The 12454-nt window shown below is 42.3% G+C and overlaps 1 protein-coding gene across 5 annotated transcripts in view; it reads right to left on the bottom strand.

The window, feature by feature from the left end:
* Nucleotides 1–12454, bottom strand: part of Arnt2 (aryl hydrocarbon receptor nuclear translocator 2) — a 178356-nt gene that overhangs the window by 75488 nt on the left and 90414 nt on the right. For all 5 annotated transcript variants that reach the window (XR_007107127.1, XM_047540658.1, XM_047540656.1 and 2 more), the window contains exon 6: nucleotides 1847–1949. Coding sequence is in view for 4 of the 5 variants with exons in the window: in XM_047540658.1 (XP_047396614.1) it covers nucleotides 1847–1949 (103 nt within the window). In the remaining variant the exon portion in view is untranslated. The remainder of the gene's footprint in view (nucleotides 1–1846; nucleotides 1950–12454) is intronic.

Genomic DNA, 12454 nt, shown 5'->3' with positions numbered 1-12454 from the left:
TCCATTTAGCTGTCTGTTGTGCATCTTGATCTTACAAGGGCTGACATTTGTCCTCTACTATCTTCCCATCCTAGTAAATGGCAGTTCCATCTTTCAACTTGGAGGGGTAAACATTTCAGACTTATCATAACTTCTTTCATATTCTTATACTTTACCTGCAGTCTGGCTTCATCTCAAAATATGTTCAAAAGTTGAGCAATGCTTACAATCATTATTCTCACCTGAATTATTATAGTAGTCTCCTTGCTTCTAGCCTTGTCCCCTGTAGGCTTATTCTCCACACAAAGTCAGAGCAATTTTAAAATGTCATTCAGAACATGTGACTCTTATACTCAAACTCTGATGACTTCCCATCTCATGCAGTGTCAAAGCTAAAATCTTCTGAGGTCAACATGACTCGACATCTACCATCTCTTGACTTTATCTCCCACCATTGCTCTCGCCTAGCACCTACTTCTGACACAGTAATCTCTTTAGTGTTCCTTGAACGTGTAAGAATATTCTTGCCCCAGCATGTTTAATATGGGCTCAGCCCTCTATCAGGAGTCCTCTTTTCCCAGATTCCATGTCCTGTTCATTTACTTTCTTTGGGTCCCTACTCAAATGTTATCTGATCAGTGAGGGCTGTCCCTACTCACCCCACACAACAGGTAGACTAGCAAGGCCTACTATTTCTACTCCTCAAATTTGCCTTGTTTTCCTCCACTATCTGACATTCTGTATATACTAACTTGGTTTTTTTGTCTATTGCGTATCACTCCCATGAAATAAGTAGTATGCAGGCCCATAATGCTTTATTTAACACTAGCTTCCCACACCATAAGGAATCCCAGCATAAGTGATCCCTCTATATAAACTGGTTGAATGAATGAATGAATGATGAATGAGTAGCATCAGCATTACACTGCATTAATTATAAGTAATCTAGAGATGATTTATGCATGGGAGGATACATATAGGTTACATGCAAATGCTATGTATGGCATTTTAAATATGGGACTTTAGCATCTGTGGATTATGGTATTGGTAAGGGGTCCTGGAACCAAACATGAGGGATAACTGCATGTACAGAACACTCTGCAAGATGTCAGGGAGGCTCAAAGAGGTTTAAATCAAAGCTTTTATCTTCAAGGCATTATAACTGATTCATGATGCCAAGGTATTTACATTTAGAATATCAATTAACAATTTGACAGATACAATAGAGATCAATAAAAAAATTTATGAGTTGTCACAGGAGATATACGAATAAGTGAGGAATCGATGGTTTTAATACAAGACATGTTGACAAATGGAATGGTAACTTGGAGAGGTTGCTTTGAGAAGGGTCTTGAAGAATGGGTAGAAAGTCAAAAGATACAGTGAAGAAGAAGGGGATATGAATCTAGGACAAGGCAGAAGAGAGTGGAAAACCAGACAAAGAAGGATGTAGGGAAACAGGACAAATCAGGGAGTCTGTATATTCATGGGCTGAGGAGAAGAAGATGAAGTCTTCAGAGGGAAACCAAACCAGCATGTATGACCTTTGAAGCAATAGTCAAGGGTGTTTTCTAAATTAATTAATTAATTGATTAATTAATTAATTTATACTGGGGATTGAACCTAGGGGTACTTACTACTGTGCCACATCCCCAGCTCTTCTTATATTTTATTTCACTAAGGTGCTTAGGGCCTTGCTGAGTTGCTCAGGCTGGCTTTGAAATCATGATCCTCCTGCCTTAGCCTCCCAAGCTGCTGGGATTATAGGCATGCACCACTGCTCCTGGTGATCAGTCAAGGGTCTCAATGGCAGATCAGAAGGGAGCAATCTCACCACAGCGATGGCCCTCTGTTGCCCCAAACGAACCTCATTCTGCATATGAAGGAGCGCCGTGAGCCCATGCACATCCTCATGGATGACTGCTGCCCTTCCTTCTTGACTGTCCCCGTCTTCAGATCCAGGATTCGGCCTAAGAGAAAAAGGACATTGGGGTCAGCCTCAGCCTTAGATTGGGAGATGAAGGAGGAGAGGTGGGGAAGAGTGTTCTCCAAAGCTCTGCCAATGAGGACAAGCGGGGCCGCACAAATTGTTTGTTTCTTGGAATTCCCAACATTCTTTGGCAGAAAACTCACAGAGCGATGAAATCTACATAATTTAAAATGCCTTGTTTTCTTCAGAACAATCTACACTTCACCATTTCGGCTGTCGAATTCCATTGCCTCAAGTCACTCCAGTTTGGCTGTCTCCTCCATTGCTCCCTAAAAACACATTTGCCAAGGTCACCAATGACTTCCTCATTGCTAAATGTAATATATGCTTTTCCAACTGCTTTGTTGAGCTCTACACAACTATATGCTAAACCTTTTTCAATAATCTTCCCATCCCTTGGCTTTCTGTACAGTTCTTTCCCTGTCTGCTCCTCCACTCTTCTCACCTTTTCTTCTCATACATCAGTCTCCTGTACAATTTTATCCACTCTGAGGTTTTGGTGGTCACTCCTGGACACCCTATGTCTACACCTCTAACAACAAGCCTCCATCTTCTTTGTTGGTTAGACTTACACCACTGGAAATCTGACTGTATACTTCAAAGACAGTTTCACCTCTAAAATACACCCTACACATCAGCAAGAGCATTGCCATCAACATGGAAATTTGAGTCAAAAATCTAGTTGCCTTTGCTGAGTCCTACTACCTCTTACTGCTGCATACAATCCCCCCTCTACCTCCCCTCCCTCCATCACCCACCTGCTCCCCTCTCAGAGGAGAAAGTGCTGAATCTCAGGGTATTCTTCACACCCCAGTAGGGTTTTGTTCCATTCCCAACATCTTTCCACTTAGTTATTTCTAACTTCTTCATTCCCTACTAGTTCCTCTAGTATCTAAACATCATCATATCTCTTTCATTTTAGGGAGAAAAGCAAACAAAAATGTATCTTGACCCTGAAGTTCCTGCCCTCCCTCTCCATCTGCAGTTAGGATGTTCCATCCACATCACTGCTGGCACCTCCACTCCTCTCAAAGGCTCAGTTCACTGCGATCTGCCTCACTGTATACACTCTATGGATACTGTCTAGCCCAGGCCATAGGTCTCTCTGTTGCCAAATTTAACAAACACCTTTAAGCTCCTCTCCATCTTGTCTCTCTCCTTGACCTGTTCCTCCTTGGAATACCTTTGTTACTGTTGGCTTCTCTTCTTCAACCCAGCCCTTACTGGCCCTGGTATTGGCATTCCTGGGGTCTTGGCCCTTTACTTTTCCACCATTTCCCAGGGACCCGTGGTGATCCTTGACTACCCTACCTCTACATGTTGATGACAGGGAGATGAGCATCTCCAGCAGACAAAGGCTTCTCTCCTTTGACTCAAACTGCAGTCAGGCTCCTTGGAACCCGTCTGACAAGGCTCAAACTTAGGCTTCCCTCTTTTCTTCCCTTATAGAAGCTGGTTTGAGAAAGAGCCCTGCTAAGTCAGGGCAGTGGTTTGAATGAATATTCCCCAAAGGTCCATGTGTCCCATGGTGGCGTTACTGTGAGGCAATAGAGCCTTTATGAGATGGGACCTAGTATGAGGTCCTTGGGTTACTAGGGATGTGCCCATAACAGGGACTGTGGGAGCCCAATCTCTTCCTCTTCCTTTTACTTCCTGGCTCAAGAATGAGGGGAGCTGGTGCTGCCCAGCATGGTCATCCAGCACCCCCACCAGAGCCTCAAAATATGGGTTGATTCATTCTTAGACTAGAACTTCCAAATCCATGAGCCAAAATAAACCTTTTTCTTTACAGATTAATTATTTCAGGTATCTTGTTTGTGATGACAGGAGGTTGTCTAATAGCATTTGGCAAAAATCCCTCACCCTTGTTACTGACCACAGTGACCCACACTGCTCCTGAATCCCCACTTGTCTTTGTTGGAGTCACAGTAGATTCTGACCTCTTTACTCAGTGGCAAAGACCCTTTTGCAGCAGTTCCTGTACCTATCACCCTGACCTCCTTGAACACAGTTGTTCCTACGTTTTTTTTTTTCTTTTTTAATACTAGTGATTGAATCCAGGGGCACTTAACCACTAAGCCGCATCCCCAACCCTTTTTTTATTTGAGACAGAGTCTCACTGAATTGCTTAGGGCCTTGCTAAGTTGCTGAGACTGGCTTTGAACTTGCAATCCTCCTGCCTCAGAGTCCCATGCTACTGATTACAGATGTGTGTCACCATTTCCAGCTTTCTTATCATTTTAAACAAGCATCATGAATTATTATTATTTTTTTAAACAGATCTCTCTTGGAAGTTTCTGTGTCCAAGTATCTCTTGGGCATCTCACAGACACTTAAAATTCATAGCTCCAAAACTGGAACTTGTCTTTCATCACAATTTCTATCTTAGTCACTGGCACCATTACTACTCAGTTGTTTAAGCTTAAAATGATCAGTTAAGAGCATGTACTCTAGTGCTCAACTACCTATCTTTATATCCAGTCTTCCTCACTTACTGCATGATTTCTGGCAAGTTACCTAACATCTGTGTGATACAGCTTCTTCATCTGTAGCATGAAATAAACAACAGTACTTTCCTCAGATGGTTCTTGTGAGCATTAAATGAATTAATATTACAATGTAACTACTGTACATGGCTCAGATAAAATGCTCTACGAATGTTTGTTATAGAAAGAATATGAAAAATTCATTCCAACATCTGATCTGTCACCAACATTCTGTCAATTGACCTCCCATACACCTTCAGCCCATGCACTTGCTTTCTCTGTATCATGCCTCAGCTCTGTACTACTCACTGATTATTTGGAAGAATGGCTGCAACAAGGTGGGTGTCCCTTCCCAAGGTCTTGCACCCTTCAATCTGATAGCTTTCCTACTATCATGGCTCTATCATTTTTGAGACCCGAGGCACTCAGCCTCACTGGTCTTTGAGGTTTTCTTCTGTAAAATATTAGTGTACATGAAAGTGGTTTGTACATGGGAGACAAATATCCATCCACATAGCAGACTTAAAACAAATGGTCATGTCACCCTTTCCTGAAAACCTCTCATGTTCTTCACTGTTGAGTTCCAGTGAAATCTGCATCCTGCAGCCTGATATAAAACTCTGAAAGCTGGCCTCTGCTCACTTTCACACCTCCCTCTCACCAAATGCTTCTTCACTGCTCCACTCAGGCCCTGGCTATTCATGTCAACCCACTGCTCCCCAGGCACTCCTTCCTTTTACATCTCTGGGCCTTCTGGAAGTTCCCTCTGCCCTGAGCAGCACAGTCCCTTTATCCAATCATTATTTCTCCTCAGTCATTGTAAATATTTACTCAACAACTGCAACCTGCTGGGTAATGATGTATGCATAAAGAAATAGGCAAAGGCAATTGCATTCTTTTTTGTGTGTGTGCTATGGACTGAACCCAGGGCCTCATGCATGCTAGGCAAGTGCTTTCCCAATTGAACTCCTCCCTAGCCCTAGGTCCATTACATTCTAATGGGTGAGAGAAATAACAAAAATAAAGAGTAGAATGGAATAAAATAAAATAGATAGAATAGATTTTCGAATGGAGGTAAGTGCTATGATAGAGTAAGTGTGAGAACGTGACTGGAGACCAGCCCCTGAGAGTCAAATGAGTTCCTGTCAGTGAAATCAAATGGGCCTTATGCCTGGGTCCCACTGTTCTAAATGGAGGAGGTAGAGAAATAAAAGTGTGCTACACGGGACAGCCACCCCCCTAGTCCACATCCTGTAGCATGCTGTGCTTTACAGTTCTGTCCTAAAATTGTTGGGCCCTTATGTTCTTGGACTGTGTCTTATCAGCCTGTTCTCCTCAGCACTACACAACACTAAGAGAGTCATTTTCTTCATGTGTTCCCAGGGATTGTAGGATGCACAGCACCAAACCCACAAACAGCAATCACCATCATGCTTATACTGTTGATGTGGCCACCAATAAGCCAGGTGCGCACACTAGAATTCACCTCCATTCAGAGGCCAGGAGCTCAGCCTGGGAGGGTCCTAGCACTGCTTTATGGAGGAGACTGAGCTTTGCTGGTCCTGTGCTCTCTGCTGCTCCAGGTTTTTGACACCTGTCTGTCTGTCTCACAGACAGTATCTTTTTACAACCCTTTTAGTGTAAATTGTCACTTGCTTTCTCATCTACCAAATGGCAAATGGTTTCAGCTGTGAAGCAGGCCAGCATGAGGGTCTGTCAAATTCCAAAGTGTGTTCTGAAAATAAATCACAGCTGTGTAACACATGAGTGGTGGAACATGAGGAAATGAAAAAACACATTTCCATGATCTACTGTCATGACCCTGAGAGACAACTGCTTCAACGTTTATTTCTCTGCATGCTTCTCTAGTTTCCGTGGGCACAATGAGCCCCCTTTCTGGGCTCCTCTGGGATGAAAGAATGCCTGACTTGATCTAGTAGGTATATTCCTGAAAGTTTGTGTGTGAATTGGACTTCTGACAAATTTAAAAGGAGTAGAGATTTCTGAAGGTGAGTGTCCATCAGACACTGGGCTGAATCTCAGCACAATGGGATGTGAATAAGTCTCTGTCCACAGGCTAGAGGGTATTGGGTAGGCTTATAATGGAACTCCCAACAGGGAAGCAATCATGGAGACATGGCTCTATTTACACCACTCCTAATCTTTTCTGACTCACAGAAGCCTTGGGCCTGCTTAGAACATGGGTCTGGATTCCCAGGGTGGTTCCCTGTGGATCCATCTAGAGGCACAAACAATTCAGGTCAATGCCGACTCCTCTCAGGGTCCCTCCTACACCCCCACTCTCATCCTTGGGCTTGGGAGGACTTCCACAGTCCTGTCTCTGAGATGATCCCATCATGCATCCCGTCCTGCTCTTCTTGTCTGATGCCTAAAACAACCAGCCACCCTGGACATCTCTACTTTGGGTACTGATGCCTGTTCAAACTCCCTGCTCACCTCCCTCCTAAAGCTCTCGAGGGTTCCTTCTAAGTGCCCACCCTGAGAGAAACCAACTTTTATGTCCTTGGTTCCTCATGGAAAATCTTCAGCTCCTACACAGCAGCCAGACTGATGCACTACTTTCCAGCAGCAGTCCCTCATCGAGAGAGAAGGTCCCTGCTCCCACACCTGAAGGACATGAGGCCAGAGACCAGGTGGCTCTCTTCCTCCTTCCCCAGCTCCTCCCAAAGCAGTTGTGCTTTGCTTGGCCTCACTCCTGCTCCTTCCCCACTCACAACACCTGCCATGCCCACCTGCGAGGTCACTTCTCCCTCACTTGGAGCTCATCATCCCCAGTCTTTCTCTTCACTCCAAGCCCTACATGGGTCTCAGCATCCACATGGAGATCCACCTAACACCTCTAACTCAGCACCTGCCCTCCTTCCTCTGTTCTGGTGAGTCTCCTCTCCTCTCAGCAGGCCCCTGCTCCCACCATTAGATTGGGAACTTGGGTCACCAATGACTGCTCCACCTCAAATTTTACATTCAGATATCCCTGAAGGGCCACCACTGACCTGGCCCAGTCCCTGTCTCCTGGTTTCTCTAGGAAACAGGGCATTCTGGCTAGCTCAGAATCTTGTAGCAAACTGCCTGAGCCCAGAAGGTAGAAGAACCTGATCTACTCATTTTTCTCCTTAAAATGCCTTTATATTCTAAAACTAACGTGATCTTTTAGAAAAATATCTCTCTGCCCCACCCCACAAAACATACTCATGAAGTAAAAATCCCAGATAATCTCCACAGAAAAACCACTGTTGACATTTAGGTATACTTTCTGTAAATCTGCTCTGTATTTTAATTAACTGAGGTCTCAAGGATATATTTATCCATTCCATGTCATTTAGAATAAACTCATAAAGATTTTGTCACAAATCTTATTTTAAGGGCTTTATATTATTATTTTGATGAATAATTTACTATTGGATAATTAATTTGTTTCCATGTTTTTCACACAGCAAATAATGCTGTGGTGAAAATATCTACACACACCCACACATACACACACACGCCATTTATGGTAGGTTCCCAACAATGGAATCACTGCATCGAGTATTTTTAAGGATATCAATGCCAAAAGTCTATTCTACCTTTAAAGCGCTCAGCAAACCCCACTGTCAAAACTTATATTCAGTTTTACTACCCTATAAAATGGGAATAAAAATTATGACCCATACCGCCTCAAAGTTTTTAACTAAAATTTTTCCAAGACAGCTAAAATATAGAAAAATGTTTTAGAACAGGGATCAGCAAACTATAGCCTGAAGTTCAAATCTGGCCCCCAATCTTGTTTTTATGAATAAAGTTTTATTGGAAAACAGTCATGCCTATTTATTTATTATCCATGGCTAATTCCATACTGTAGTGGTAAAGCCGAGTAATTATGACAGCTTATTTGGACCACAAAGCCTAAAATATTAACTATCTGGTCCTTTACCAAAAAACATTTTCTGATTCCTGCTTTAGAAGAATGATCATAAAAATTCCCAAAACAGAGCATCTTTTTCTGTGAGCAGAGGCCCCTTCCATAATTGTTTTCAGTAACCTGATTTTAAAGTATTATTTTGGTTAGCAGTTAACTTTTAAAAAAAGAAAAATCAAAAGTTTGTCTTGGATAAGATCACAAAAGAAGACTTTGTGCATGTAAAAAATGCTCCCCAGGCTATAAGAGAAAAACAAATATAAATTAGAATCATTTCATCAAAAGAATCTTTAAGAAAACTGGAAACATTTTATCTTGGTTAAAAGGAGGAAAACCAAGATAGTAAGAAGAAAGCAAGAAAAAATGTTTAGCAACAAAAACAAAGCAGCGGCCCAATGATAGACAATATGTGATGTGGTTCCAAAACTGTGGGGTCCCCTGAAATGGGGACACAGAGGCTGAAAGATGTTTCGTTGTTCCAGTGACAATGTGTTCTCATTCTCAAAAGGCTGACCCCAGCCATCACAGCAGCTGTGCACACAGGAAACAAAACAAAACAAAACAAAACAAAACAAAAAACACCCACCGTAGCACAGGAATCCAAGTAGTGTTCCTAAGGACTGCTCCTGAACCAACTCCAGAGCCATGAGTTATGTCCAATGAACCTGGGAGAGAATGGGCTAAAGATGGTGCTATAATAAAGTACTTAAGACTGGGTAAGTTCTAAACAATAAAATTTATTGCTCATGGTTTTTGGAGCCTCTAAAGTCCAAGACCAAGGTACTGGCAGATCTGGTGTCTATTAAGAGCCCATCCATCATAGATGGCATTTTCTTACTGCATCCTCACAAGATAGGAGAGCAAACAGGTTTCCTATAAGGGTGCCTATCCCGATTAGGCCCTTGTGACCTAATCACCTCCTAAAGGCCCCACCTATTAGTAATATACTGAGGATAGGTTTCAGTATAGAAATTTTGGGGTGGGGCACCAACATTCAGACCACAGCAGATGGATATCTTTTCCTCAGATTTATTTTATCTCTGGCAGGTATTTAGAAATGGCGAAGGGTAGAAATACATCAATTCTAAAGCTGTAGCCAAACCATTTTTTCCCCAAACTGAAAGGGACTCTGGGTAGGCTATAGAGTTATATAGGAACATTTGTTATTCCATTACCCATTACCAACCCCACTGCAAAGATTTTTGAAAAAAAGCTCCCATGCTATTTTCCTTCATTTTGATAGTCAAAAAAGAAGCTGCTATTTTTTTTTATAAGATCCCACCTCCCTGGTCATGGCAATTGGTTGAGGACTTGGGCTGATGATAGTAACCTGCCCACCCTCTGTGCATGGTGATGGGTCCCAAGACCAGACATGATGCAATCAGAGTCCTTCATATGTGTTACCTTAGTTACCTTCTCCCTCATTTTTCTTTTTTTTTTTTATTTTGCTTTTTCAGCAGCAATGACCATCATCAGCTACATGGAAAATTAGGTCTGAAAGAATAAAACTAATTCCAAAAAGCTAGTAAAAACAAAAAACAAAGAGTACTCTCCTGCTGCTCAAGTCATTAGTACCAATAAATTGCCCTTTCTGTGTATGCCTGAACTTTAGTTACTGTCACTTGAAATCAAGCAGCCTAATATGAGGTTCTCTGGCCTTTGACAGAAAGGATGGACAAAGGAATCAACATCTCCCTTACTGACACTCTACTAAGGCCCAGGTATCGTGAAAGATTTACATGTACTATTTTGTTTGATCTATATAACAACTTTAGGAAATTGGTTACAGTGGTGCACCAAAGTGGATCAGGGAGAAGGGCAGTCAGACAGAGATGAAAAATATTGTATCATTGGTATGCCAAGAATTGCTGGGGCACAGTAGTAATAAAAAGCAAGTTACCTTTCAGTAGGTTCTATTATTGTTTTTGAATAGTCTCTGGACAATGCAGGTCCTATCTGTCTGTGCCCTAGACAGACATTCCTAGCAATGCCCACTTCTTGGTAGCCAGCCCCATGTAGGCTTTATTCTTCCCATGAGGAAATAAACCTAAAGGCACTAAATAATAGAGTGAATATTATCTCTTCAACTGTTCTCAGAAACTTGAAGCCTGTTCCCCACTGAAGATAGACAGCACCCACCAAACAAAAGCAGATAGGCAGTGAGGGCCAGGAGGTTAGCCAACTGTAGGGGACTGCGGCCAGTATGTGTCTCTTTCAAGATCAGAGATCTAGACTTGGAAAATCTGGTTTTGGTTTTATTTAGTAATTCTTCCTGTTTATTTGTTTATTGCTTTTCAGTTTTTTTCTTTCAATTTAGTAGAAAACTTTGGATCATTCTAGACTGTCTCGGCCATTCCTAGGAGACTCAGGAATGGGTTCACCTCCATATTTGGGTGGGGTTATAGGAGGAGCAGCTTCTCTTGGGGGCAGGCATGATTAGAGCAAACACACCTTCTGGTTTTGCCTAGGGCAGTCCTGACTTTTGCCTATTGTCCCAGCATAGGTATTAGTAGAATTTCTTCTCATTCTCAAGGTGTGCTGATGTGGGCAAAAAATTACATATATATCTTCACTCTTTGCAAAGTGGCAGCAAAGAGCAAAGGGGGAACTAGTGAGATATGGATGCCAGTCCATGAAGGTTAAGAAACTCAGGTAGATCCAGGCCAACAAGCCTCCTGTCTGTCACTCCTAAATAGGGCTATGTTTTGTCTTTAGCAGTAGAGGGAAATGTTCCAAAAGGTCCTCTGGAAAAAAAAATGGTATGCTATTAATGCAGTATCTAGTTCCCAGTCAGGAGGAGGGATGCAGCTGGACCTGGCAATTCAGGGTTTAAGTTTCTTTGAGTTTGGTTCAGTAAGGGGGCAGGGGGAGAAAGCTCCATTCTTCTAAAGAAATGCCTTCTCAGGGCCCCAGTTGGAGCAGTTGGCTATATCTTATATTATTCTGATCTGAACTACTCCAAGGCTAACACTACACCAAGAACATTCCATGAGCCACATTCAGAGCTCAACTTCTTAAGAACACGTGGAGACTAATATGAAAGTGAAATCAATCACAAGAAATCTATGAGAAAATACTTCCCCCTCTCTCTTAAATTCCTGCTTTGTGAAGAAGGCCTTTCTTCTTCACACTGTTCTCAGTGAAAAAACAATCATAATTACCTCATAACGCTGCTCCATTATTTCAAATCCATATCCAACTATTTAATGGTCATGGCAAGCTGCAATCTTTTCAGAGTAGGGACCCTGTCCTATTCCTCTGGAAATCCCTTGTGGCCCAGGGAATGCTCTTGACAGAATGGCATCTATATTAGTGTCTACAGGTTGTAGTGAACGATCACAAACTGAGCAGTTTAAAATGATACCCACTTATTAGCTCACACAGTTAACTGGGTTCTCCACTGAAGGTCTCATATAAACAAAATTAAGGTATTGGATGAGTTATACTCTTATCTGGAGCTTTTGGAGAAAAATCCACCTCCAAGCACATTCAAGTTCTTGGTAGAATCAAGTTCCCTGCAGCTGTCAGACTGAGGTGCCCAGATCCTTGCTGGCTGTTGTATGAGGATCACTCTAGGAGGTCACTACAGATTATTGCTCATGGTCCCCTCCATCTTCAAAACCAGTCAAGACTTATCAAATTCTTTATGTTCTTTGAATGTTTGTGGCTTTCTCTTATGCTACCTGATTTGGGACTTAAATTACATCAGCAAATCCCTTCACAGCACTATCTGTTTGAATAACCAGGGTTGGGAACCTTGGAAGGGCCTTTTAGTATATTGCCCACTATGGCACTGACCAGTACCTGTTACTTAGGCAGATGGCTAGCCTCTCTTCCTAGAGTAAAAATTCTGGTCAGGGGTTGAACATCTCTATGTTCATCAGGTCAGAGTCTCACACAGTGGGTTTCCAATAGTTCTGTCATGAATTTACAACTACCTTTTGTGAAGGCTAAGCTGTCACAACTGGAAAGTGGCTGAATTACAACTCCTTACATGCTGCTACAGATGTCCCATGTGTACCTTTCCTCCCAGTTTTCTAAAGGATCTTTGAAGATTTAGAATTCAGGCTTCTCCCTAAA

The sequence above is a fragment of the Sciurus carolinensis genome, chromosome 2 (genome assembly GCF_902686445.1).
Source record: "Sciurus carolinensis chromosome 2, mSciCar1.2, whole genome shotgun sequence".
Taxonomy (NCBI): Eukaryota; Metazoa; Chordata; class Mammalia; order Rodentia; family Sciuridae; genus Sciurus; species Sciurus carolinensis.
Note: the sequence above shows the minus strand (reverse complement) of the source record. Positions and strands in the feature narration are given on the sequence as shown.